Below are 27,517 nucleotides of genomic sequence, written 5' to 3' on the forward strand. Positions count from 1 at the left end.
GGCAGAGCATGTCTAACTGACTCGAATGTCACCAGTAAATTTAGAGAAGACATACTAAAATAGTAAAGAGATATTCTCATAAATGTCATTGCTCGAGAAAGCTGTTATTTACCATTTCATTGTTCCTCATTAATGTCTATTGTAAAGGATGATAAACTCATGTCTTTGTACCGTGTCTCGCTTTCCCCCTCAACCCGCCCTGCCCTGGCTTTTCTCTGCCAATGGGACTGGCCGCCTCGTCTTTTCAGGCGTGGATTCCCCAGCGCTGGGCCATCGTACGTACCACGGTCAACTTGCACCCTCAACCCTGCCCTCAGGGGCGATTGAGATGAAGAAACCGGCCAAAGATGGCCTATGCGCAGCTTCGGCGCGTGTGAAATGTGGTCGAAGCTCCCAAACATCCTGCGACGCGGCGTCTCGACATGGAAGGAGACCCAGGTCCGCAATCTGCCCACGCGCGCAGTCGTGTGATGAAGGTTGAGGACCGAGGTCAGAGCTGAGAAGAGAGGAGAGAGTTTCAGTCCTTGCGCCTGTGTATGAGATGAGATGAGATGGACAGCCTAGGGCAGCTCAATTTGCCTGCCAACAGCACCAGCTTCTCTCAGCTCCGAGCTCACAGAGCTTGCTTCCTCAGCTTCAAGCTCGAGGCGCCCACACAGCAAATGCCGGCGCCATTGAGGAGACGGGTGGCCGGGTTAGACGCCAGATGTCCCTCCCGAGACAAGGCCCGACGATGGTAAATTAGAGAGTTTCGGCAAAAGCATCCAAGCCGAATTTTCGACCTTTGGCCGTGCCGTCTTTGTTGCACTTGTTTCAAGACGGATCAGCGCATCGCATCGACGCTGCTCACAAAGGAAGCATTGTATCGGGGAAAGGGAGAGGGGGGAAGGCGGATCAAATCGACCACGCGCATGCGCTTAAAGAGATGGACAACGCATCCATAGCCTTAGTTCATGCCATCACCTTGGTCATGACTGACTGACCCAGCAGGGCGAAGAGACTCGAGGGCTTGGCCCAAAGCTAATTCATCAGCAGGGCTGCTGGCGAGAGAAAGCTTGGGACCCGGGCAGCTAGCTACTGTAGCTAATGGCCGCCCCATGGCTCCATCATCCCCCCGGTCAAAGCGGCCAGAGCTTGCTTTGCTACCTTAGGTAGCTACCTTACTTGGGCTTCCTTGTGTGTGCCTTGATCGACTCCCTTGAAAACCTGGCGTAATTAAGTCATCAGAGAGGTAGGGCCGGCCGAGGGAGGAGCACTCCAGCTCCAGTTCTACGCCAGGTCGCAAGTGTGTTGTGTTGTGCCCCCTTCTCTCTCCTCCACCTAAACCTCAACCTATCTTCTCTCTCCCAACGCATTCATACCTTACCATGACCTGTTGTCGACTGTGATGGTGATATCTCGACGCAGGCGTGGATACTCAGAGTCACAGGTTCGCCATTGGGCTGCGAGCATGTTTGCTTTGTGCGTTCCCATCGTTCCCAGCCGCTTGATTACCTCGCTCTGCAGCTCGACGAGTTGCGCATAACGGATTCGCGACGCGCCCTGGCCGGTGACAATTCGGATCGAAGACGGAGCCTATCCGAGAGGGCAGCCCTTTGCACAGCTTCGCGTCGCAAAGGACCTCTTGTCACAGCGAATCAGCCAGACGTCGTCTCCTAACTTGCGATTCAAGGCTTTGCGCGCAGGAAAAAGCCTGCGAACAGGCGGCCTGGTGGCAGGTCCGATCTCAGCTGAAGCGATTGCGCGCATAGAGTGTCGCTACGCTAGACTGCGCTGCGCCTTTACAAACGAAACGGGGCTATCGAATGAAGCAATTGGCCGATTGACCAATTGATCAGCCATCTCTGTCTCTCTTGCTGGCTGGGAGTTTCGCATCTCGCGTCGTGTGCGCGTGTGCGTGTGCGTGGTCTGAGTGCTTGCAGATTGTCTAGCCTCTGTCCGCTACTGGCTCTTTACGAGGGAGGTCTCTCACTGGACGCAGCCCTCTACAACTGGGCCTGGCCTGGCGTTGGCGACCACTTTACTGGCACCCGACACGACCAGCGGGCGAGCACCACAGCAGCACCAGCAGCACCACCAACCTCCCCAATTTTTTTGGGCTCCCGGCCACCAACTTTTTTTGACATCACCAGGGGACCCTCCATCAGATCCCAGCTTTCATCGGTTGATGCCCTTCCTTTTCTACTCTCTAAAACCAAACACATTCCAGTCAGGCCATTCAACCTTTTGGCTTGTCTCGAGTAGAGCCGAACTAACCTGAGACTTTGGGTCGTCATCCCGAGACCAATCTCTCAACGTCGGCCTCACATCGTTCGTCTTTCTCTAGTCAGGCCCAACTGCAGTTGCAGTAACAACGCATCAAGGACCTCCCCCACACCACCATCACCACACCTCATCAAATCGCCTGGTCCAATCCTCCACCGCAACCACCAGCGCCCGCTGGTGAAACCTTCGCCTTGTCGAACAACTCGCTCTCCTCGCACACTCCAAAACCTCGTCCTTCCAGCGCCGCAGACGTGTCGAGAATACGCCCCTCGTCTGCAAATAACGACCGCCACGACCTTAACGCGCCCACGACCCCTACCCAGCAACAGCAACGCCGGCAGTCCAACGTCTCCAGACCGCTGCTAATCCAGACTCCGGACCCCGTCGAGCGACGTTCTACGCCGTCCTCGCAACAACGAAGCCTTCGCCGAACTCCCAAATTCGAGGCACCTCCGAGCCCTGCCCCTGAGTCTCGCAAAGTCCATCTCGCGGCCGCCTCGATTGGCTTCGCGCCCAAGGCGACCCTCGCGGCCGTCAACGACTTGCCTGAGAATCACCCAACTGTGTTGGGTCTCATCCCGCTCCACTCGGTGCCCCAACAAGCTCCCCGTCGCCGGCGACGGCTCTCGCAGGATCTGACCGAAGATCCCGACGAGGTGTCTTCAGAACATCCTCAATCCCCCCCGAGACAAAAGACTCCTTCTGTAACTGCAGACCGCCCCGACCCACACCCCGTGGTCCGCATCTCCAAGCACACCCACAGCGCCATCCTCTTTGCCCTCGAGGAGGCGCTGCGCAACCCCAATCCCTTCACCCCAGATCTTGAAGAGGAATCCGCAAGCATGGCCGACCTAATGGTTGCTGGAGGTGTGCCTCCTACATCCAATGGCAAGCCTGCCGCTTCTTTCCGTCCCACTGCCGGTCCTGGTCAGACGAGCTCGCCCTCTGGCATCAGAGGCCCGAGGATGATCATGCAGGAGCGTGCTGCCAGGGAGGCGCGACAACGTGCTGAAGCAGAGCAGCAGCAGCGCGAGAGGGCTGAACAAGAAGCGCGCATCCTGGAGCAGGCACGGAGAGCAGAAGAGCAGCGTAGAACTGCTGGCGTTGCTGCTGGGCAGGCTAGTGGCGCAGAAGCGCGTGAGCAGGTCAACCCTCAGCGACAGGCGCAAGTCGCCCCCGAAAACACAGCCCGAGCAAGGGCATCTACTACTACTTCCCAAATACCAACCGCAGCACGACATGGGCGCTCAGCTTCCGCCGCCCAGGTGCCTACTCAGACCTACACAGGCCCAGCAACCACACAACAGCCTGTCTTTGCCGCACCAGGTGCCGACGGCGGAGCCCAGACAGCTGCCGGCGGTGCCAGCGGCTCAAAACCGCGCAATTCGTTCCCTCACGCCTTTGAGCGTTGGGAAACATTGTCTGCTCATTGGGAGGGTCTCACTAGTTATTGGATCCGAAAACTTGAGCAGAACAAGGACGACTTGAACCGTGACCCTCTTAACCAGCAGCTCGCCCGCCAGGTGACTGATCTATCTGCCGCTGGCGCAAACCTCTTCCATGCTGTTGTTGAGCTGCAGCGTCTCCGGGCGAGTTCGGAGCGCAAGTTCCAGCGTTGGTTCTTTGAGACACGAGCTGATTTGGAGCGCGCACAAGAAGTTAACGCCCTCCTAGAGGCTGCCTTGGAACAGGAGAGACGCGGCCGAGCCGACGCCATCCGAGAGGCTGTCGAGAACGAACGGGGAACCTCAAAGGCCCAGAAGCAGCTCACCGAAATGCGAAAGGAGCTTTCCATATCCAAGGAGGAGGCACGACGAGCATGGGAGGAGCTGGGGCGACGAGAGCAAGAGGAGCGCGACAGAACTCTTTCTCTGCAGTCAGGACAGCCCACCATTGTGGGAGGCGTCCAGGTCGTGCCCATGACCCAAGGTCCCAGCCGATCTCGCGGTCAAGCCGCCTATCAGGCTGAATATGGACAGGGCTACCCGCCTGAGGTGACAGCATCTCCACAAGGCCAGCCTCCTGTGACTGCCGGCGGCGAGGGATATCTCCAACCCGTCCCGCCAGGTAGCAGCGGTGGCTATCAAGCGCCGGTGTCAGAGGGTGGTTACAGCGAAGGTGAGTACGTCATTGATGCCAATGGGAACTTCATTTTGGATGCCCAAGGCAACAAGATTCCTTTCGCTGCACCACCCTCGACGTATTCGGATTCTGATCCTGACGCAGAAGAGTATGAAACGCCGGCCACCACCAACCCACCAAGTGGTAAACAAGAGTCTCCCTCAACTTCTGCAGGCGGCGGTCAATGGACTGGCACATACTCGGATCCTCAGGACTATTCTGGCCAAGGTTACGGAGCTCCCGGCTGGGAGACAGTTCCTCGACATCACCACCCCACGAGGCTGAGCGATGTCATGGAAGAGGAAGATGAGCGTAGCCGGGCCAGCACAAGTCGCGTCTAGGAGTCGGACTAACCAGGAGTCCCGGTTGATACAAAAGAAAAGGAAAAACCTCAGGGCCAAAGTATATACACATCCCTTTCCAGACGCGAACATAATTATATCGGGACCACAGCGGCTTCGCCTCAACTCCAGGCATGGGGCACTTGCAACAACTCTTCAACAAACCGAAAAAGAGGAGAAGAACCGCCGCTGTTGGGTACGACTAGTTCAGCTACAGTTTTGTCTGTTTTGTCAGTACCGTTGCATAGCATTGGCATCGTTTACGGCCTTGATTTACACCCGCACTAATGGAAATTCGGTTCACCGGCCATGTTTTGATATTTGTATACCGGAACGGAGGAACTCCATAGACCAAGTTTGCATTTAGAAGGTCTATACCATTTCGGATCCTCTTCCCGCGGCCTTGCCTATCTCTGGCATTCATTACCTGCCTATCGACCATGTCCATGCATCTGATGCTCTGCCTCTTACGACGAGGTAGAGTAGTCGAATCTTTCATTCTACCAAGGAACCACTGTACCACACACAACGCCACGAATGACTACCACAGGGAGATTCAGTCAGTTGAGGCGGGAGGAATAACTCAGTAGATACGGCCTCTGAGTACCTTGGCCGCTTCTTGTCGAGGCTGGCACACAAAACTATACACCATCACTACTCCCAAGGGACGGGCATTCGGAATTGAAACGCACTTTGTACGGTATCACCACCGGCGGAAAGGATGCCGGGGCAGCGGAGTTGAGGGAATGCCGGACGGAGTACAGGGCGCGGAGGGTGGAATTTGGGAGTTTTTGTCATTTGTTTTCCTCGTTTGTTTTCGCGCACAAGGTCCTAATATCATTAGACGGTACCCGGTGTTTGAGGACCGGATTCGCATGGGCTAGAGTACAGAGTCAATGTAAAATTTCTGTGTATTGATTGACATTAACAAACCTTGGTCTGATTGGGTGATATTTGTGACGATTGCTGTACTCGTTGGGCCTTGAAGACTATATATACTTTGTCCAAGTTCGGGTTTGTTTACCTTTATCTTTTGATCTCTTCGAGATTCCCAACTGTGGGACGTGGGTTTGATTGTAGACTGCTCGCAATACTTGAAGCTCGCCTCACAGGAAAGACAAAATAGGGTAATGGCAGCCGCTTATGGCGTACCAATATTAAGGCTCTGTTGTGACTATAATCTCTTATGAGAACCTCCGAGATATTACGTTCATATAGGTGCCCAATACCTTGAAGCGAGTCATACAAAGACCCTTCTTACCGGGTACGTTGTCTTGTGCTCTATTAAATAGATGTCTTGTCCTACAGGCCTTCATACTACACGGGACCTTCTTATACAGACTCCCCACCAGCATCGCATAGAAACTGACTGAACAATATCAATCCCATCGTGTGCTCTGGCAAACGGCCCTTGATTGATCCCAAAAACCCTATAGATTTATTTCGCGGCGGACAAGAAGAAACCTTGCAACCCAAGAAAAAAAGGTCGGTAGCCGCACTCGACAAGAACTAGCCCAATAAAAAGATGTAATGAAACTACAGAGAAAAAAAAAAAAAAAACGCCTTTCGCTCACCCTCTTTCTTTCTCTTGCAACTCCCAAAATGCGTCACATTTTATTCATACAGCTGAGTCGCCTCTACCATTCTCACCACCGCCGCCTTCTCGTGGAGATGTGCCCCAGGGGTAGCTATCGCTGGTGCTGGCCTGTGACGGTTGCCTGCTTCTACCCCTGAGCCAACTCATCGAGAGGAGGTTGCCTAGGGGGCCCGACACAGTGGAACTTCTACTTCGTTGGTGTCTCCGGGCGACGAGGCCGGGGAAACCTGTGCTCTTCCGTCGCCGTCGAGTCAGTCTTCGAGGCGTGGACTCGGTGCTGGGGCCAGACTCTTCACCAGCGGGAGCACCACCTATAGACCTCCTTGTCGGCAGCAATGGCGAAGACTCGGTATGTTGTGGAAGTGTGCTGGATCGTCGCCTGTTCCCAGGAGTGCTAGGCTCATCGCGATCTTCCAGCTCATCCCATATCTCGGCGCGCTCAGCCCACCGTGAGCTTCTTTTGCGAGAAGGAACTAAGGGGGTCTCGCAAATCGCAGGCGGAAATGTCTGATATGTATGCGGTGTCGTGTCATCGGCAATTGCATTGTCCGAGCCAAGGAGAGACTCTTCCTCCCCTTCGGTGTCCTCCACAAGACCCAGGCCAGGCGCCAGAGATGACTGACCAACTCCAGGTGTATGCTGCTCATCGCTCAGGCGCCAAGACAACGCGAGCACGCCTGACAGGAGGATAACCGTCCCCAAGGCGATGAGGCAGGCTCTTAGAGGTGATATTAAGCTCGTCTGGTTAAAGTATATCAAACCGTCTAGAATGGCAACGATGTTGTAAACGCAGAAAACCAAGGGATAGAGAACCGAGGTAGAGACCAGCTTAAGGCCTCGGTGGAGGTAATAGAGTTGACACAGGGCCAACGTGACGAGCGCCATAACAATCGCCCACGATTGCCAGTGGACAAACTGGTTGCGTCCAGCGATCGTCTTGATGACTAGCTCGACAGAGGACTTGGCGAATAACAGAGCATGGGCTGAGAGATCTCCGCTTATGACGCCGTAAGTGATGCCACGAGCTAGTCGAAACCGGGCGTCGTGGGAGAGGTTCGAGACGCTGTTGACCACGTCGATGGATAACGCGAGGGTAACGACAAATAGAGCCTGAAGAATCATCCAGACCACATAAGGTTTGCGCGCCATGAGCTCCAACAGCTCCTTTAGGTCATGCGCTGGAGAAGGGATGGCTCCAAAAATGGCAATCAGCACGGCGCCTGTCGTGACGAGGACCGTCCCGGACAGGGACCATCGCGTAAAGGGCTCGCTGAGTATCAATGACGCACATATCGAGTTGAAGACGAGGCCCGCGGCCTGAAGTGTCGAGAGGACGGGGAGTGGTAGAGTCGAGATCTGAACGGTGCTTCCGAGGAGGTTCGCCACGATGAACATGCCCATGCCGATCTGCCATCTCCTCCTCCTGTAAGGCGGTCGCCGGACATCGAGAGGTCCCTTTTCGTCTTCGAGTATATGCGACTTGCGCTGCAAGGTCAGGCCGAGGCTCTGAACACTTGTCGATAGCAATCCGACCAGAATTCCTAGCTGCGAGGGCAAGCATTAGCAAATCATTTAGCCAACCAGCGCATCTACCATCAAACGTACAGCTATGCTCCCTCCAGATGAGATGCCGCCAAGCAACCCCATTGCGCCTCTGCCAGGTCCGAGGTCATCTGGCAGCGGAGACTCGAAGCGGGTAGCTGAGGCGTCGCATAGGAAGCGTACCCGATTCGATGGTCGCCTTGTGCTGCCTGTATTGAGTAGGATGGGTTCGTTTCAATCGGATACAGACGCGAATGGCTCGTTGAAGCGCCGGAATGATGAAGCGGCAGCCTTGCGGACCGGCGGTTGGATCGCGACCCGGGTGCGGTCTCCTGGTTGGCGCTGAGACCTGGAGTTGTAGGCGGAGGGATTGGAAACAGAGCGATGTTGTGGAACGCAAGGGAGCGATAATTCGATGCAATCTGTCTCCGTTTCAAACCTAATAACAAGAAAGTCGGAGTCGAACTTAAGTCGAGGGACACCTGACGTGAGGCCATGCAGCTCCAACACGAGACCGGCCAGCCACTGTGGCGGTGCAGTTACATAATAGTCGATAGCGAGTCTTATCGGAGTCTATGAGTGGCCATATGCACGAAACAGTGGGACAATGCAACATGGAGACGTGTGGCTTGCCCAAGCTTTAGGTTGGGTAAGATGGGCATAGGCGACGAACAGCTTGGCTTGGTCCTGGCGGCTGGCGTCACAGCTACCTGCTTGCTTGCTTGCACTCCACTCCCAAGCCTCAACCTCCATCTCCCGCCGACGCTCCTAACAAAAGGCCATCGACTGCCTCTCATTGCTTATTCTTCTGAACGCGCTGAGGCTTTGCTCGCCTTGTCAACTCCTCGATTCCATCGAAATCCTTCAGTCACCCCCCTAAACCGCCATCATGTCGCAACACGCATTGTCCGACCAGCAGGTACGCTGCCCAAACGACGCAGCCATCGTCATCATCCTCCCATCCGTCTTACCAGGCTGCTAACGCGCGCCCGATTCACCCCAGGTCGACAATGAGCTCCGCAAGATGACGGCCTTCATCAAGCAGGAGGCCATGGAGAAGGCCCGCGAGATCGAGATCAAGGCCAACGAGGAGTTCGAGATCGAAAAGTCCAAGCTCGTCCGCCAGGAGACCGACGCCATCGACGTCCAATACGAGAAGAAGTTTAAGCAGGCCACCATGTCCCAGCAAATCACCCGCTCCACCGTCTCCAACAAGACGCGGCTCAGGGTCCTCGGCGCCCGCCAGGAGCTGCTCGACAGCATATTCGAGGATGCTCAGAAGAAGCTCGCCGAGGGCGTCAAGGACAAGGGCAAGTACCAGAAGGTCCTCAAGGGTCTTGTGCTTGAGGGCTTGTATGCTCTCAACGAGCCTGAGCTTCAGGTCCGCGCGCGCAAGAAGGACTATGACGTCGTCAAGAAGGCCATTGATGAGGCTTCCAAGGAGTTCAAGAAGCAGCTTGGCAAGGACGTCACGGTAAAGCTTCAGGAAGACCAGCCCCTCGCTGACGGAATGTACGTGTCCCCCTGGACTCACGAGCTGCGACATAGGAACTGACTATTATACAGTGCCGGCGGTGTGGTTATCATTAGCGGAGACGGCAAGATCGACATTGACAACACCTTCGAGGCTCGGTTGCGGCTTCTGGAGGATTCCGCCGCTCCCGCTGTGCGAGAGGCCCTGTTTGGAAAGAATCCTAACCGCAAGTTCTTTGACTAAACTCCCTTGGGTGCCATTGAATCATGGTTACTCCTGCTTATACATCAAGCCCGCCGAGATGAGTGCACGATCAGGGAGGCTCTCTATCATGTGCGACCTGCCTTGTTAATCAGTCTGTGCTTTGTAGTTTAGAGGCTGTGCATCATCTTTTCATTATTGTTTGTCTGGTTCCGGACTTGGCTCGTGGTAGAATTCATTACACGTTCAGAATCCTTCGTCTTGAGTGATATTGACCCCCTTTCCCTTGAATCCTTTGCGCCTGCGCCTAATGAGAGTTGTCCATGCTTCACCCTCCCTATTTCGACCTGACAACGATAGTGTCTTGATCAACCACAGGAGAGGTGGGCGCTGGGACCTTTTCTGTTGGCTTCCGTAGGAAGTTCTTCATGAGGTTCTGTTGTTGTGGAAGGAAAGGGTCCTCTCGTTGACCTTCCAGGTCAAACACGCTCTTCTTGGCCTTTCGGCGCGTCCGGACAGAGTGAGCAAGTCGTTGCTGAACCCATTCAATGACACTCTTGGCTTCAGTTCGGGTGAGCTTCATGCCTGCATCGTTGATCTTTCTCCAAATGCCTCTAAGTTGGTTTGTGAGTTCATCTATCTCGCTGTTGAACTCCTTCACAGCGTCTGGGTCATCTGCCGCGGCAAATGAACCGTCGTCAACTGCAATGTTGAGAAGGATGATGTTTGCCTGCAACTCGGCGAAATCCGTCTTGGGCCCAACGGAAAAGTCATCTTCTTCAAGGCGGTCGATGATGCCTCTGATGCTGACCGTGTTATCCGGATGATGGCGACCCAGGTCTGGATCATCGTAAAGAAACACCACGGCAAGACGACGTCTCAAATCGTGGACCTTGGGTGTACTGACTGGGAGACATGTCAGAGCATTTGTTCTCACACATTGAGCCTTGATGAGAATGTGCAGCAATGAACATGTGTGAAAGCACTAATTCATCCGTCAATAACCAATCCGAAGCATGCCGTGATATGACTTACGAAGACGTCCCAGTTCGCCTGAGGAACTGCCTCGACTAGAGTCTTGATGGCGTTCTCGTATGCGACTAGGAGATCAATGTTGTATAGGAGGAACTTGTCCATCGACATCCGTAGCAAAGCTTGTGCAGCATAGACGACAGATTCCAGAGCCATAGACGGAGTCATGGCACTTAGAAGTGATAAGAAGGAACTCAACGTGGACCAGTCACGTCCCTCATAGGGTTCTACGCCGGGTTTCGACAATCTCAACTCAGAGTCCCGTTGCTCAAGTTCAGGGGAGGCGCCGAAGCGATAGAACAGCTCCTCCAACCGCCGTGGCGTAACTAGCCGCTCAATCTGTTCGGCGCAGTTGCTAATCAGGCTGGTATACTCCTTCCGGACGAGGCTTGACTTTTGAAGACAGAATTCGCTGAGAATCCACTCAAATAGCTCGTCTGGTAAACCTCCATGCATGCCAAGGAGGGTGAGCGGCAAGCCAGACAGTAAATGCTGCTCCCGAGTTTGCTGATCACCTTGCGTCAATAGTTTCCAAGGCCCCTTGTTGAGATTCTTTGGTGCTGCCTTCGGACTGGGTGGACTGTAATCCTCGCTGAAGAAGCAATATCGAAGTTGTGACTGACCAGGCTCTGATCTTTGCACCGCTCTGAGGACCTTCTGGGCGTTTTGTCCGGTATTGTTCTTGACGATGTCCTCCAAAACGTCCCGCGATGCCTCGTCTGTCATGATCTCATCTTCAGCATCAGCAAGCTCAGTCAGAGCCTTGGCTCTTATTGAGCTTGCATGTGTAGCATCATCCTGCTTCGCATCCTTGGCCAGAGCCTTGAGATCAAATTTGTGTTTTGGTATAATGGCCAGCGGCGATGAGTGAAACTCAACGGCAGTTCTCTTTGCTCTTGGTGTAGCATATGGGTTGTTCTTGGTTGGAGAGTCAGCCAACTTGGCGGGGCGTGCTCGTCCTATGATGGCGCATAGGTCTTCGAGGGAGTCATCTGACGAAGCCCCCAAGTCATCCTCATCATCCGAGGCGCGGATCTCGATATCCCGTGCCAGCGGTTGCTTCTTCTTGACAGGGGTGACAGCAACTTGACTTGGCGGGGATGAGGGCGGCAATGGAGATGGCGAACGAGGCTTCGGAGCCTGGGGTCTCTGGGGTGTTTGAGACCTTGTCACAGGCTTGAAGAAACTCATAATATTCCCATTTCTAGCCTTTTGTGACATGTTGGGCCACTTGCGGGGAGACAAATGCAGGTTGATTGATGACTGAACAACTGATGGCACGAGGCTTTGAAGGCCTTCGGATCCTTTGTCACAGCAATCGCAGGTTCACAGGCTGGTGAGAGATGTAGTTGGACCGCGTTAATTGGAAACAGGGTCGCGTATTTGGCGGGGCGCATGTGGGCATGGGCATGGCCGTCGGGTGGCTGCTGTCAGCACAATATGCACAAAGTGAGGCGCAGTCCCATCCCATTCTGTGGCGCGACAAAATTAGCCGCCAAGGCTCTGTGAGACAGAGCCCGTTAATGCTCCCCCTATCTCTCCCATAATAGAGCCATGACCAGCCCAGAACTTCCAGAAGGGCCTCTCCCGTCTAGATTGTCGGTCACTACGTAGTAACTAGCCCTCAGCTCTGACCAACTCTAGCAGGCAGCTAACTTCTAGGGTTCGTGGTGTAGGTAGGGTTCGGTGACGAACCGACGCGCCGGATGCGCTCCGTAACCCATGGATCCATGGATGGGATCAAGCCTCATAATCAATCATCAACACCTGCGTGTTTCGTGTACTACCGGAAAAGGGGGCTGTGCGCCTGCAATTGCACTTGCACTTGCACTTGCACCGAGGGCCCTGGGAATGATCGTCGTCGTCGATGGAACCTTGCAGTCAGTCGGTCGCTCGATGCTCATTCCAGCGCATTGCGTGCCTGTACTACTGGGTACTGCTGCACAAATCACATTGCATGCGACCATTGTTCGCGCGACGGAATCAGGCTTGGATCCTCGTGTCTGGCATGTGTCTTTGTCCCCAGAAATGCTCATGCAGCAGCGCGGGTTCAGCTGTGGCCCCTGGCTTCATCTCGTGACGACGGTTCTGCACTTCGTAATTATCGATGGTGCAACTTTATACGAAACCCACAGTGAGAAGAGAGGGTCTCGCGATCGATGTGTCTTTGATGTGTTCAAGGCTCACTTTATCTGAAGTTCAATCTGACGAGGCTGTGACTGATAGATGCTACGGGTGTATCAGATGCTCACTCAATCACTCTGCACAGTAAGCTGAGCACTCACTCATATGCCAATGGGAAGCGATCCCATACGACGCTCACCGACAACCAACCATGAAGCCGCCAGCATGCGTATGGGGCAAATCCGAACCTATTGACGCAGATGCCCAATCCGGGGCCGAATTCTAGAATTCGCAGATTACGTAGCGTAGCGTTGCATTGCTTTTTCGACGGTATGGTTCGCAAGCGATCACTGACGGAGACGGGCCATGTCGCTGGAAATTTGGACCTGCAATGGACGCCAAGGGGAGGGCGACCCCTAGCCAGGGTCTTGCGGGAACTCGACAAGTACGTTACGAAACAGGAGCAGAGGGTACTCTGGCTCCTGAGCGGTGCTGAGCTAGAGCTTCAGAACAGGGGAATAACTGGGTCGCTTGGTGTTGTTCCTTGTACGTGGTATGTACTGCATCTGCACCGTGGTGGTGAGTATCGTGGCACTGGTGGGCGCAATGCCACCCAACACAGAGGGTTCTGTCACGGGAATAGCGTGCAGTTATGGAGGTGGTCATGATTCCTGCAAGGCTGCTAGCATAACCTTCTTGGTCTTTGACTTTCCGAGCAACAACTCGTGTGTGTCGTGGGATGATGAAACGTCGATAGGTGAGCAAGAGTCAAGTGGAGAAACCAGCCACGGCGACTCCGCCGAATGGGTGTGCTGTGCAGCAGTGGGTAAGGCCTCGGGCCATTGACGTTGGTGCTGTCGTCCGAAAAAAATCATGGCGCTTCTCTCGCTCGTAATTAAGACCCGAGAGTCCGACAATGCGGACGTGAGACTTCGCTGGCCGCTGCTGTGTCCGACACGACATCCATTGACGGCCATTACGGGATGCACGGAAGATAATGCAGTTGCTTCTATCCGGTATAGGAAGGCCACCAGGACCCCGGGCCCGAGGGCGCCGGGACCGACTGCGCCTCGGACAATTTAATGAGATTTTCTGAATTGGACGACAAGATGCTCGTGAAAAGAAGGGGAAGCGAAGAAACAAGAAAACAAACAAAAAAGGAGATGGCCGGCCGCGAGCCAGACGAGACGAGGGGTAATGTTCATATCGGCGTGGGGCTGACCGGGTTGGATCGTCGCATCCATCTCTGGCCGGACGAGGCGGGCGGAGATCATCTTTGGTTCAAGCATGCCCGTAGAGTTATGTTGGCGAACCTATCCCCTTGCCGTTTTCAGCGGAATATGTAAGAACTGAACTGGACGGCAGCGGGCCGAGACCGTAGAGTTGCAGTACTCTACAACCAGGTCCTCGAATGACAACTGAGCGAAATCTATCCAAGTTGGATGCCAAGCAGGCACAGATCTGAATCCCGGGACACGACGGATTCTGACGCCGCGGTGGAGGGATCATTGCCTGTGGTTACGTAGGTTGGTACCTGGACATTCATGGATTTGAGATTGCAGGCCATTGAGTGGTTGGAAGAGGGTTCGTAGAGATATCTAGTCAGATCTCCCGCCTAACTTGTGATATTTAGCGTTTCCCTAGTTTTGCCATCAGTTATGCTGATGGGAGTTTACATCGACTCGCAGAGACCAGCCAAGCATTCTTTCAACCTCTGCTGTTAGTGACAGCTGGAGGACCCCGTTCTTTTCGCCAAGATGAGCACCTCGTAGAGCCCCAAGGGAGGCACCTAAAGCTTGGCAGTTGTTGGCAGCCTACCACCCCCTGCCCTCGTCAGGGGTGATTTTCAAGAGACCAGCGGCTGGGTGGAGGATACGGTAGTAAAACCTGACTGATGGCAGAGTCTCAGCTTGGAGCCTGCCCACCAGCCGTCAAGCTAACGCTGGGTCGACACGGTGAGCAGGCTCTGCTTTGCCAGGGCGGCTCCATAACGGTTGGCTTACATGAGCACGAGAAAACAGAGGCGGCCCTGACAACGTTGATGAACAATCACTCGACATGAGACTAGTCATGCTGATGGCAGCGGATGGAAACTTCCCAAGGTTACCTTTAGAGATGGCGCTATCGACAATCTGGAGTCGCAACGTCAACGGGCCGGCCGGACGAGAAAACTTAGGTCCGGCTGCGGACGCGAGATGGAGCTATAATTGTCAACCTACGTAGCAACCCCGACACCGACTTGATGACTGAGCGGAAGCCATCGGTCTGACCTTTAGCGCTCAGGCTGAGCAGATATTGATATCACCAGAGGCAAACAAAGAGGCGACAGAGGTGTAGAAAAATTCAATGTGCAAAGGGCGGATTGATAGGCCCTTGGCGAATTTCAGACACGGCGTCGTCCCCCTTGGCAAGGGGTGCGCGGCTTACGCTTCAAGGGGGCCCAAATGCCAGACAGAGGCGCATGCAGTAAGAGGAGATGACGGCCAATATTGATTGCTTCTGGGCGCCGGAGTTGACAACAAGAGCCAACAGGTAGAGCGTCCAATCCGGGTTGTAGATGTCGTCCGTTATCGCCGTTGGTTGTTGCCTTGAGCCACCTCAGCAGAGGCAGCGAGACCAGACTGACAATGCAATATGAAAGGATCCATGGAAGAGCAAGGTTCCGTTGCAGTTCTAGTGTCGGGATCTGGTGAATTATGCGGCTTCCATGAGCGACCGACACGCCCCGAGACGCCCGAACAGCCCGCCCCGTGCTTCCGGGGCTGAAGTAACGGAGGACCAGGGTCGCTGGGCTATTTACTGGAGGCAGCCTTCCATCAGTCGGTAGAGGAGGTGAATTGGCTGTGTGGCGCGGCGTTAGTGGGTGTGGCCGCTGATTGATGCCGCCGTTGCTGCCATCGTGAACGAGCTATCTAGATTAGCACCCGCTCCAGCCGACGACGACGACGCCCTGTGAGCGAGGGATTCTGGGGGAATGGATGGGTGGACGGATAGATTGAAGTAGAGGCTGTACTGGCCGGATTCTGGGGTCGTAAGCAAGCATAAGTGAATGCGAGACAGCGAGGCATCTGCGTCGGCCAGAGAGAGTCCAGGATTCGACTAGAGGCTGCAGGCGCCTCTACCAGAAGGAGGATCAAAGGCCAGGCATTGGAAGGCCAGCATTTGAAGACAGGTACCTGGGGTGTACATTCCGGGCAGACGATTGAGTGCGTCGGATGGGCCGGGATACCAGCTCCCCACGCACACCCACCCACCACCGGCGACGCCCCACGCCCTAGACACCCACTCTCCACTGCCATTTCCCTTGGAGCAGCTCTCGCCAGCGAGTCCCAGGCTCAATGTCCCGAGCGGGTACCGTCCAGAAATGGCCATCCCAGAGTGCTAGAGTCTCAGGGCCTTCAGCGGGCTGCATGGTTTTGACTGGCGGACGGGATGACGGGGGAGTGTGGATGTGGATGTGCACGGAGTGGGAGTGGGAGCCCGCGGCGCGGAGGGTGAGGGTCGCTCCAAAGTCCACCGTAGCTTTTTTTCCCTTCCCTGCCGCCCCGTTCTTGCTTACACAACTCCCCTTGGGTTTGGGTGCGCCGCTGCTGTTGTTGCTGTACTTCGCTCTCGCATCTTGCTTCAAACAACCTCCAACGCTCCCCTTCCCTCCGTCTTGACGACAATCAGAAAACGGTCCGGGTGACGCCGTTGTTCGCCTCAAAACATCACCCGTCCGCCTCCCGCCGTCTATTCCACGAGCAGCTGGTGTTGCTTCAATTGCACCTGCTCTATCCGCTTCACCTACTACGCCCTCTCTCTCGCCCGTTCGACTTTTGCTCCGCCCAAGTGTCCCCAATCTGGCTGGCTTCGAGGGGCCGATCGGGCGCTTGCCCGCGACTTCAACAACATGACCACCACAACAACCACTGACGGTCACCTTGATCCTCAGGCCATTAATGCTACCCAGCGAGCGCGATGGGCCACCCAGAGAAAAAGCGTCAATAGCAGCAACAACAAGCGCAACTCCCTAATGAACCGCATCGGACACAAGAAGACGGGCTCGAATGAGAAGAACTCACCACCCTCCGATGGTTCCGATCCGCCTGGTGACGATCAACTAACTCACGACGCCCCCGACAACCACGACGATGATGTAGAGGAGGAGGATAATGAGAACCGGACACTCTTTTTCAATCAACCTCTACCGAAAGAGCTCGTCGACGAGAATGGTCACCCCGTCCAGTCCTTCACGCGTAACAAGATTCGAACGGCCAAGTATACACCCATATCCTTCGTGCCCAAGAACCTGTGGTTCCAGTTCCACAATGTCGCCAACATTTTCTTCTTGTTCCTGGTTATCCTGGTCGTAAGTTGACGATTCCATTCTCTTGCAGCCTTGCACATAAACCTTAACCATCGTACAGATCTTCCCCATCTTCGGCGGCGTGAATCCCGGCCTGAACGCTGTTCCCCTGATCTTCATCATCACTGTCACGGCTATCAAGGATGCCATCGAAGATTACCGAAGAACCATTCTCGATATCGAGCTTAACAATGCCCCGGTTCATCGACTGCGAAACTGGACAAATGTCAACGTCCTCGAGGGAGATGTCTCCGCCTGGCGACAGTTCAAGAAAGCCAACTCGCGATTTTTCGGTCTCATCTGGCGCTCTACCCAGAGCCTGTGGTCCAAGAAGGCCAAGGAGGAGTTGGCCAAGCGGAAGATGGGCCCAACACAGGAGGATGGCCCTCGTCCCTCGGTTGAATCGCATCGTACTAGACGATCCGTGCGCGGGTCTATCGCTTCACCTTTCACGAACCGCGAGTCTTTCATGTCTGCCCGTGAGGATATTCAGATGACCCCCGTTCCCTCCCCATCGCCCGGCCCGCATGTTCAGATTCAGCTTCCCGACCAGCAGGATGCCAAGCGTTCAGCGGCTCTCGCGCAGATGAAGTCGGATTTCATCAACTACACTCATCCCGCCGCTGGCGCTCGATTCCAAAAGGATGCCTGGAAGAGTCTGGTTGTGGGCGACTTTGTGCGAATTTACAATGACGAGGAGCTTCCTGCCGACATCATTATTCTCTCCACCTCTGACCCCGATGGAGCCTGCTATGTCGAGACCAAGAACTTGGATGGTGAGACCAACCTCAAGGTCCGCCAGGCTGTGCGTTGTGGCCGATCCCTCAAGCACGCGCGTGACTGTGAACGCGCTGAATTCGTTATCGAAAGCGAGGCTCCCCAACCCAACCTGTACAAGTACAACGGTGCTATCAAGTGGCAGCAGACCGTTCCTGGCTATGCTGACGACGAGCCTGAGGAAATGACGGAGCCCATCACCATCGACAATCTCCTTCTCCGTGGTTGCAACCTCCGAAACACCGAATGGGTTCTCGGTGTGGTGGTCTACACTGGTCACGACACCAAGATTATGCAGAATGCCGGTATTACCCCTAGTAAGCGCGCACGAATTGCCCGAGAGATGAACTTTAACGTTGTCTGCAACTTTGGTATCCTGCTCGTCATGTGTCTCCTGTCCGCTATCGTCAACGGCGTCGCATGGGCAAAGACGGATGCCTCACTCTACTTTTTCGATTTCGGCTCGATCGGTGGAAATCCTGCTATGAGTGGTTTCATCACCTTCTGGGCTGCTATCATTCTCTTCCAGAACTTGGTTCCCATCTCTCTCTACATCACATTGGAAATTGTTCGAACCCTGCAGGCCATCTTCATCTTCAGCGATGTGGACATGTATTACGAAAAGATCGACCAGCCTTGTATTCCCAAGTCTTGGAACATCTCGGATGATGTTGGCCAAATTGAGTACATTTTCTCCGACAAGACCGGCACACTCACTCAGAACGTCATGGAGTTCAAGAAGGCCACGATCAATGGACAGCCTTACGGAGAGGCTTATACCGAAGCTCAGGCTGGAATGCAGAAGCGACTTGGTGTCGATGTTGAGAAGGAAGGTGAGAGGATTCGAGGCGAGATCGCTGAAGCCAAGGTTCGCGCAATTGCTGGCCTTCGCAGACTTCATGACAGCCCGTATCTTCACGATGAAGACGTCACGTTTATCGCTCCCGATTTCGTTGCCGACCTGGCTGGCGAGCATGGCCTTGAACAGCAGCAGGCCAACAACTACTTCATGCTTGCTCTGGCCCTTTGCCACACCGTTATTGCTGAAAGGATCGATGGTGATTCGCCCAAGATGATCTTCAAGGCACAGTCTCCCGACGAGGAAGCTCTAGTCTCTACCGCTCGCGATATGGGTTTCACGGTTCTCGGCCACTCGGGCGAAGGCATCAACCTGAACGTTCTGGGCGAGGACCGACACTACCAGATTCTCAACACGATCGAGTTCAACTCGAGCCGTAAGCGAATGAGCTCAATTGTGCGAATGCCCGATGGTCGCATTGTTCTCTTCTGCAAGGGTGCCGACAGTGTCATCTACGCTCGCCTCAAGCGGGGAGAGCAGAAGGAGCTCAGGAAGGAAACAGCTGAACACTTGGAGATGTTTGCCCGAGAAGGTCTTCGTACACTCTGCATTGCCCACAAGGAAATTTCTGAACAAGAGTACCGAACCTGGAAGAAGGAGCACGATGCTGCCGCTTCTGCACTGGAGGACCGAGAGGACAAGCTCGAGGCCGTGGCTGAGCTCATTGAGCACGATCTTTACTTGATTGGTGGTACTGCTATTGAGGATCGTCTGCAGGATGGTGTGCCTGACACTATTGCCCTTCTGGGTGACGCTGGTATCAAGCTCTGGGTTCTCACAGGCGACAAGGTCGAGACTGCCATCAACATCGGCTTCTCATGCAACCTGCTCAACAACGACATGGAGCTTATTCACTTGAAGGTGGAGGAGGATGAGGCTGGAGAAGTGACTGACGACACCTTCCTTGATATGGCAGAGAAGCTACTGGACGACAACCTGAAGACTTTCAACATCACGGGCAGTGATGAGGATCTCGCTCATGCCAAGAAGAACCACGAGCCTCCCGCGCCGACTCACGGACTGGTCATTGATGGATTTACACTTAGATGGGTCCTTAACGATCGTCTGAAGCAAAAGTTCCTCTTGCTCTGCAAGCAGTGCAAGTCGGTTCTCTGCTGCCGAGTCAGTCCCGCTCAGAAAGCTGCTGTCGTCGCCATGGTCAAGAATGGTTTGGATGTTATGACGCTCTCAATTGGTGATGGTGCCAACGATGTCGCCATGATCCAGGAGGCCGATGTTGGTGTCGGTATCGCCGGTGTCGAGGGTCGCCAGGCGGCCATGTCTTCTGATTATGCCATTGCTCAGTTCCGATTCCTTCAGAGACTTGTCCTTGTCCACGGTCGTTGGTCTTACCGCCGTCTGGCCGAGAGTATCAGCAACTTCTTCTACAAGAACATGGTGTGGACGTTCGCCATCTTCTGGTATGGCCTCTACTGCGACTTTGACATGACCTATCTCTTCGACTACACCTACATTCTCATGTTCAACCTATTCTTCACCTCGGTGCCTGTCGCCATTATGGGTGTGCTGGATCAGGATGTTTCTGACAAGGTATCGTTGGCCGTTCCTCAGCTCTACCGCCGAGGTATTGAGCGACTGGAGTGGACCCAGCTCAAGTTCTGGTAAGTACAGAATCTTGTGGAATGGTGGTCACGAATGCTAACTTGCGATAGGCTCTACATGGTTGACGGTGTCTACCAGTCGGTTATGGTCTTCTTCATCCCCTACTTGCTTTTCGAGCCCGGTATCGTTGTGACCGGCAACGGTCTCGGTGTCGAGGACCGACTCCGATTCGGCGCCTACATTGCTCACCCCGCTGTCATCACGATCAACATGTACATCTTGATCAATACGTACCGATGGGATTGGCTGATGGTGCTCATTGTCGTTATCAGTGACGTGTTCATCTTCTTCTGGACTGGAGTTTACACATCCTTCACTTCATCCGACTTCTTCTACGGAACCGCCGCCCAGGTGTATCAAGAAGCGTCGTTTTGGGCCGTCTTCTTCCTGGTGCCCGTCATCTGCCTCTTCCCTCGATTTGGCATCAAGGCTCTCCAGAAGGTGTATTGGCCTTACGATGTGGACATTATCCGTGAGCAAGAGAGGATGGGCATGTTTGCTCATCTGACACAGAAGGAGGAGTCAAGCGACCCTCTCACGGCCGACACCAAGAGCGACAAGTCCAAGTCGTCTAAGAGTTCAAGGAAGTCGAGGAAGGCAGCCAAGCACATGACGTATGGAAGCGTCGACGAGGACCTGCGACCAATCTACCCACCTTCGACAGCGACCCGAACCACAACGTATAATCAACACAGCCAGAATGGCAGTGACTCGACTAATTACACGGGTCCTCGCATGTCGATGGATGTTCCCATGCAGGCTCGGCCGTCTATTGACCGTGCCCGGCCATCATATGATCGCGTCCGAGCATCGATGGACAGGGTACGACCCAGCTTCGAGGCCAGCAGCGACTTCACGTCAGCCGCACGATTATCAAGGATTGAGTCGAGTCAATCACAAGGCGGGCGATTTCGCCCCCGACTCCGCGGTCTGTCGCTAACAAAGAGTGCCAATGTCTAAACAACAATCGTGGCTCCATGCGACTTGGGAGACCCTGACGCTCCTTGTATATTACCTCAACTCGGCATGACGGCATAGATGCCGTTGTCGGGCTCCGAGTTGTCTATTCTCTTTACCCTTTTCCGCTTTTGATATCCCGGGCCACACAGGGGGCCATTGATGCACTTATGATCTGCACGAGCGATCTACGAGTTGCTCCCCTCCAACTTTTGTCAGTCAGTGAGCTCTCATCTCATACACTGGAGCAGGTAGCGGAAGGAAGGGGGGTTGTCGATTTGGTTGTTTAACTCCTCCCAGCCTTCACCCTGGGAGGCTTTGCTTTACGCACGCAGGGCGTTTTGAAAGGGGACATGCAAAAGGGGTTCTTGTATGATTTGTTTTTTTGGTCGTTTCGGTGCTATCACCTTTTTTTATTTTTATTTTTTTCCCTCTCTCATGTCGTTTCCCATATTTTTTGCATCTTTAGAGCTGAAAAGGCAGCAACCTCATTCCCCAACGAGGGACTTTTCATTTTGTGAAGAGGGGGAGAAGAGAAAGAGAGAGAGAGAGAAGCTCGAAACAGATGGACTGGCGTTGGGCAGACGGTGGAGGATGTAAGGCCCGAGAGAGAGAGACGGGGAGTAGGAGATGGGCTCATCAAATGGTGGATGTAAATAGGAGTGGCTATATAATTAGGTTGTCCCTTATTTTTGGAGACCAGACACGAAATCAAGATGATATTACAATTCACTCGTGGTGTTGAGACTGTTGCAACGCATCCATTCTTATATCTTGCTCTGCCCACCTCCGGCAGGTGCCGACGGGAAGCACTTGCCATTGCTTGAGCGAGGATCAGATAAATCGAGTACGAATACGGTAGGAGCGTCTCCCCTTGGCGGTCAAGGCTTGGCAGGCACGTTCAGAGGAAGGAAGCCCCACTCGATCCCCGGCGCTAATCCGACCTCAATTGCACGTCGCATCCACACTCAAAAGAAACGAAGCCGCAGCTCAACAAGTCGAACCATACATAAAAAGGGGACTCTCAATTCTTCCCCCCTCCCTCCTTCTACGGACAATTGTGGTTGAGAGAATTGCAATTGTTTCTTTTTCTCACCGGCAATGGATCAACAGGAACCGTTTATTCTCACCGCTTGGCGGCGGTTCAATGAGCTTGCTGCCGAGTACAACATCTCGTAAGGCTTCAGCTATACCCAGCCCATTGAGTCCGTCCAGAGGAAGCTGACCACGTTGTATTCAGACAAAACACCCTCTCGGCCATCGCAAGCGGCACTGCCATCCTCTTTACCGTCCTCCTCATCCGAATCACCAATGCTATAGCAAAGGCTTCCGTATCGGCCGCCACGGGCCGCCCCCGCCGCTACACGGTCCCCGCGCCCAAGATCCCCGAGCCTCGTACCTACGTCGACGTCCCCTCTGTCAAGGTCTCGGGCAGCTCCGCTGTTCAATGCTATGCTCCCGCTACGGGACAATTCCTCGGAAACGTGAACGCCGCGACGCCTGCTGCTATCGACCGCGCCGTTGCTTCGGCAGCTTCTGCTCAGAAGATATGGGCCGAGACTACGTTTGACCAGCGCCGGGCTGTTCTGCGCTCGATCATGCAGCACGTTCTTGACAATGCGGAGGAGATTGTCAAGATTGCTTGCTTGGATAGTGGCAAGACCATGGTTGATGCTCAGCTTGGTGAGATTCTCGTCACGGTTGAGAAGCTCCAATGGACTCTTGCCCATGGCGAGAAGGCCCTGCGCCCCTCGAGACGTCCCACCAACTTTCTCATGATGTATAAGCGCAACACGGTGCACTATGAGCCTCTGGGTGTCGTTGCTGCTCTTGTCAGCTGGAACTACCCCTTCCACAACCTAATTGGCCCCGTCATCAGCGCTCTCTTCTCTGGCAATGGTATTATCGTCAAGGTCTCGGAGCAGACGGCTTGGTCGAGTTCTTACTTTGCCGGTATCGCCCGCGGTGCTCTCGTCGCTCATGGCTTCGATCCTCAGCTTGTCCAGACTGTCGTGTGCTGGCCCCAAACCGCCGGTCATCTCACCTCCCATCCCGGTATCAGTCACATCACATTCATTGGCTCTCAGAGTGTCGCCCACCACGTTGCTGCCAGTGCTGCCAAGAGTCTGACCCCTGTTGTTGCTGAGCTCGGCGGGAAGGACCCATTTATTATTCTCGACTCTGCTTCCCGTGATATCAAGCGCATTGCTGAAGTCATCCTTCGTGGAACTTTCCAAGCTGCTGGCCAGAACTGCATCGGTATTGAGCGTGTCATTGCACCCGACGCCATCCACGATAAGCTCGTCGAGCTTCTTGCCCCCCGTGTCAAGGCTCTCCGCTTGGGTCCCGAGGCCGACGTTGGTGCTATGATCTCAGACGCTTCCTTCGATCGCCTCGAGGAACTCATCGCTGAAGCTGTCTCCCAGGGAGCCCGTCTTCTTGCTGGCGGCAAGCGTTACAACCATCCCGACTATCCCCAAGGTCACTACTTCCAGCCGACTTTCCTCGCCGACGTGACGCCCGACATGCGCATCGCCCAGAACGAGTGCTTCGCTCCTGTCCTGACCCTCCTCCGCGCAAAGTCCTCGTCTCCCGAGGACATTCTCTCCATCGCCAACATCGACAGCTTTGGCCTTGGAGCCTCTGTCCACGGCTCTGAGCGTGATCCCAACCTGCAACCCATCGTCAAGGGTCTGCGCGCTGGAATGGTCGCCGTTAACGATTTTGCCGTCTACTACGCCGTCCAGCTGCCATTTGGTGGTGTTGGTGGCTCTGGTTACGGCCGCTTCGCTGGCGAAGAGGGTCTTCGTGGCCTGTGCAATACCAAGGCTGTGTGTGAGGACCGCTTCGGCTGGCTGGGCATCCGCACGAGCATCCCCCCTCCTGTGCAGTATCCTGTCGCAAGTCAGCCAGACAGTTGGAAGTTCACTCAAGGTGTTGTTGAACTGGGCTATGGAGGACCAACACGGAAAATCAAGGGCCTGGCTAAAATTCTCAAGAACATGTAGAGCATCGTATTCATCAGCTATGAGCTTTGTCAAAGAATTGACTAATAGAACCAGTACTTGATGTATACCCAGCCCCTACTCGATTACTAGATCCCCAGATCTCACCATTTTACACCCCCTAATGTTGATGGTTGTCAGTGACAGATGTCGGTGACAGATGCCCGTGACAGATCCTGACCAGATTACCAGTCAGCGGAAGCAGCAGCAGCAGGGGCGCTGTTCCAGTTGGCATCCGAGTTGCCTCCGCCAGAACCCCAAGCATCGCCGCCCGCTGCCCCGGTGTCTCCTCCACCAGAACCCCAGGCGTCACCACCCTCAGCACCGGCGTTTCCTCCTCCCCAAGCGTTGCCACCATCTCCGCCATCACCGTCACCAGTTCCCCAACCAGCACCGCCAGCGTCACCAGCACCGGCGACATCGTTGGGGTCAAAGTCTGAGTCCGCCTCAAACTTGAGGTTGGTGCGGGCCTCGCCCTCTGGAACGTACATCTGGAGACAATCCGGGATCTCCTGGTTGGTTTCGAGAAGAGTGCGAGTGAGGACGCTTCCCATCCCTTCGTCGCGCTCTGTGAAGAACGATGTCGCAATGCCTCGATGTCCGATGCGACCGGTACGACCTGAGAAGTTAGCCTGGGATATTATTTAAAGCCAAGGCAAGGAAGGACATACCAATACGGTGGGTGTACTCTTCAATGCCACCATGGTCCATGGAAGGAAGATCATAGTTGATCACATGAACGACGTTGCGGACGTCAATGCCGCGAGCGCTGACACCCGTCGCGATGAGGATGGGTGCGTTACCCGAGCGGAAAGAGCGCATCGCAGCCTCACGTTCCTGCTGAGTGCGGTCGCTGTGAATCGATGTCACAGGCAGTTTCATGTTGTAGAGGAAGTCGTCCAGGTTGTCCGCAGCCTGGCGACTGTTCACAAAGATGATGGTACGGACACCATGCATCTCCTCCAGGAGTCCCAAGAGAATGTCACGCTTCTCGTGAGGCTCAGCGGGAAGCACGATCTGCTTGATGTTGGCAGTGGTGCTTCCAGCTCGACCGACGCGGAAACGGACATGAGAGGCAGCGAGGTAGTTCTTCGCGAGATCTCGCGCCGACTTGGGGAAGGTGGCCGAGAAAAGGCTGAACTTGACGTTGCCTTCATCCTGTTCTGTGAGGTGTTAGTTAGTCACTGATACTGGGCTCATTGCAATGTGAACTCACCACCGCCGGACAGAATCTTGTCGATGTCCTCGTTCCAGTCCAGATCGAGCAACTCATCGGCCTCATCGATAACCATGTATCGGAGACGTCGAAGGGTGAGGTACTTAGGACGCTGGATGAAATCAACCAGACGTCCGGGGGTTCCAACGAGCACGTCGCAGCCCTTGCCCAGCAGACCGATCTGCTCACGGATGGGGACACCTCCGTAAACAACACCGGGTCGCAGCATGGTGCGATAACAGAACTTGCGCGCCTCATTGAAAATCTGAATTGCAAGTTCACGGGTGGGGACAATGATGAGGACGAGAGGCTCAGCGGTAACTTCGTCAAGACCCTCACGGAAAGTAAGGGGGTTGGGGCGAGCGGCAGCAAGCTTCTTCGCCTTCCCCATGAGCTTGCTCAAGATGGGGATGAGGTAGGCTGCTGTCTTGCCCGAACCTACATATCTCGTTAGCATGGTGATCGGTGACACGAACTGAGAGCTTACCTGTCTGAGCGATTCCAATGACGTCGTGTCCTTGGAGGATGGAAGGGATGGTGAACTTTTGAATAGGAGTTGGGTTGTCATAACCGCAGAGGTTGACGTTCTCCAACATAACGGGGTGAAGACCCGCGTCCTTGAAGGTAGCGATCGGACCAATCTTCTGAGGTCCCTCCTGCTGGACCTCAATGCTCTGGATCCTGTAAGAACGTTAGCGATACTGAAGACGACTGAGCTAGGGCGGCCACATACTGAGAGAAGTCCAGACCAGTGCGCTCATGGCGAGTGCTGGGGTCACCGAACAGCTCAAGCTCGAGCTCGGGGAACTTGGGTCCGACGTCACCATACTCGTCCTTCCACTCATAGGAGCGGGCGTTGCAGCCCCAGCCCTGGTCGTAGTTCTGGGATGCGAGGGCAGTGTAGTCAACTGCCTGGGGCTCAGCCCACTTGGCCTTGGAAGACTCATCGCCCTGATCGTCATGGTGCTGAGCGTGTCCATTCTGACCATTGCTTTTCGCGGCCTCACCCGAAGGAGGGCCGGTAGTCCAAGCGGCAGTCATGGTAGTCGAAGTTCTGTTGTAAGAAGTTAGGCAGGAGACACACACGAGTGAGGGATGGTGTGTGGTGTGTCAAAACCAGCAACGAGCACCCGCGCTCGCGAAAGCTTGGGCGAAGTCACTGCCGTAGGATGGGGACAAGAGAGAATGGAGGGGATAAATGACGAGAAAAGAGAGATGACACTTACTTGCGAATCTCGATGCTTGGCAGAAGGTGAGCTGAAGGCCGACAGGTTCACTTGACAGAGCGGATGCGAGCCTACTGCGCAGGAGCTGTCAGTAAATGTCCCGAGCATTAAGCGTAGGAGGAGATTAAGTAGGACGATTGTCGCGATGAAGGAAATGCGAAATGCGAAATGAGGAGGAGAGGGAGATCAGAGCAGAGGGAGGAGCAGGAGGAGGAGGCGGCGGCAGCGACAAACCTGATTACGAAGCTCTCGGTGCAGAACAGAGGAAACAACTCAGCGCTGTTCCTCTCGTGCTGCTTTGAGACGTAAAAGAAGAGGCTCCTGATCCGTTCTCGACGAAGTCGCGAGAAGTGTCAGGCCGATGGGAAGGATGTGAGGAGGAGAAGAGAGAGAGGAGAGGAAGAGAAGAAGGCGTTTGTTGTTATGGCTGCCCGCACGTGCCTTCCTGCACGCGGTGATTCACAGAGCTTCCTCAGGTTTCTATGATCCTAAGTCTTAGGGAAAACACGACGCGTTGGGGAGACCCTAAGGCTTAGGATAGGAGGCCGCACTCGGAGGCAACGCTGGGAGGGGGAGCACGCTGTTTGCCGGTGACGGAGAATGCCCGCACGGGCACAGGAGAAATTAGAGGAAACACCTGTTTGGAATTAGTAATTAGAAGGAGGGATTGTGGTTATCGGGATAAGGAGAGATGAGTGTGTGGGTTGTTTATGATACTCCCCTTTTTGAGATATTGATAACTTAAGAATTGAGTAAATATTACTAGGTAGGGAAGAGACCGAGAGCTTCCTTTGAGAATAGCTTTGCTG

The 27,517-nt window shown here is 54.5% G+C and overlaps 7 protein-coding genes across 7 annotated transcripts; 4 read left to right on the forward strand and 3 right to left on the reverse strand.

The window, feature by feature from the left end:
• Nucleotides 1-1,450: 1,450 nt before the first annotated feature.
• Nucleotides 1,451-5,650, forward strand: NECHADRAFT_99569 (uncharacterized protein; the record flags this gene model as incomplete). The annotated part of the gene is made up of 3 exons (XM_003052488.1): nt 1,451-1,461; nt 1,932-2,163; nt 2,364-5,650. The coding sequence occupies 3 exons, from the start codon at nt 1,451-1,453 to the stop codon at nt 4,725-4,727; spliced, it is 2,607 nt and encodes an 868-aa protein (XP_003052534.1). The 3' UTR covers nt 4,728-5,650.
• A 321-nt stretch (nt 5,651-5,971) lies between these two features.
• Nucleotides 5,972-7,971, reverse strand: NECHADRAFT_67202 (uncharacterized protein; the record flags this gene model as incomplete). Its single annotated transcript, XM_003052988.1, has 2 exons — nt 5,972-7,869; nt 7,930-7,971. 2 exons carry the CDS (start codon nt 7,969-7,971, stop codon nt 6,346-6,348), a joined length of 1,566 nt encoding a protein of 521 aa, XP_003053034.1. The 3' UTR covers nt 5,972-6,345.
• A 651-nt stretch (nt 7,972-8,622) lies between these two features.
• NECHADRAFT_58964 (uncharacterized protein) lies at nt 8,623-9,800 on the forward strand. Its single transcript, XM_003052489.1, has 3 exons — nt 8,623-8,785; nt 8,870-9,378; nt 9,433-9,800. The coding sequence occupies exons 1-3, from the start codon at nt 8,756-8,758 to the stop codon at nt 9,581-9,583; spliced, it is 690 nt and encodes a 229-aa protein (XP_003052535.1). The 5' UTR covers nt 8,623-8,755; the 3' UTR covers nt 9,584-9,800.
• A 78-nt stretch (nt 9,801-9,878) lies between these two features.
• On the reverse strand, nt 9,879-11,794 carry NECHADRAFT_36021 (uncharacterized protein; the record flags this gene model as incomplete). Its single annotated transcript, XM_003052989.1, has 2 exons — nt 9,879-10,526; nt 10,577-11,794. 2 exons carry the CDS (start codon nt 11,792-11,794, stop codon nt 9,879-9,881), a joined length of 1,866 nt encoding a protein of 621 aa, XP_003053035.1.
• Nucleotides 11,795-16,589: 4,795 nt separating this feature from the next.
• Nucleotides 16,590-21,992, forward strand: NECHADRAFT_67208 (uncharacterized protein; the record flags this gene model as incomplete). Its single annotated transcript, XM_003052490.1, has 3 exons — nt 16,590-17,048; nt 17,107-20,303; nt 20,355-21,992. 3 exons carry the CDS (start codon nt 16,590-16,592, stop codon nt 21,262-21,264), a joined length of 4,566 nt encoding a protein of 1,521 aa, XP_003052536.1. The 3' UTR covers nt 21,265-21,992.
• Nucleotides 21,993-22,362: 370 nt separating this feature from the next.
• Nucleotides 22,363-24,269, forward strand: NECHADRAFT_36647 (uncharacterized protein; the record flags this gene model as incomplete). The annotated part of the gene is made up of 2 exons (XM_003052491.1): nt 22,363-22,436; nt 22,502-24,269. 2 exons carry the CDS (start codon nt 22,363-22,365, stop codon nt 24,267-24,269), a joined length of 1,842 nt encoding a protein of 613 aa, XP_003052537.1.
• A 182-nt stretch (nt 24,270-24,451) lies between these two features.
• Nucleotides 24,452-26,523, reverse strand: NECHADRAFT_35489 (uncharacterized protein; the record flags this gene model as incomplete). Its single annotated transcript, XM_003052990.1, has 5 exons — nt 24,452-24,885; nt 24,938-25,429; nt 25,483-25,920; nt 25,970-26,163; nt 26,216-26,523. 5 exons carry the CDS (start codon nt 26,521-26,523, stop codon nt 24,452-24,454), a joined length of 1,866 nt encoding a protein of 621 aa, XP_003053036.1.
• Nucleotides 26,524-27,517: the final 994 nt, after the last annotated feature.

This window comes from Fusarium vanettenii (genome assembly GCF_000151355.1).
Source record: "Fusarium vanettenii 77-13-4 chromosome 3 genomic scaffold NECHAsca_2_chr3_3_0, whole genome shotgun sequence".
Lineage (NCBI taxonomy): Eukaryota > Fungi > Ascomycota > Sordariomycetes > Hypocreales > Nectriaceae > Fusarium > Fusarium vanettenii.

Excerpts from the sequence above, each read along its gene's own strand:
- NECHADRAFT_58964 (XM_003052489.1), top strand. The coding sequence starts at position 8,756 with ATGTCGCAACACGCATTGTCCGACCAGCAG. Across the intron at positions 8,786-8,869 it reads ACGCATTGTCCGACCAGCAG|GTCGACAATGAGCTCCGCAA; the intron begins GTACGCTGCCCA and ends GATTCACCCCAG. Across the intron at positions 9,379-9,432 it reads CAGCCCCTCGCTGACGGAAT|TGCCGGCGGTGTGGTTATCA; the intron begins GTACGTGTCCCC and ends ACTATTATACAG.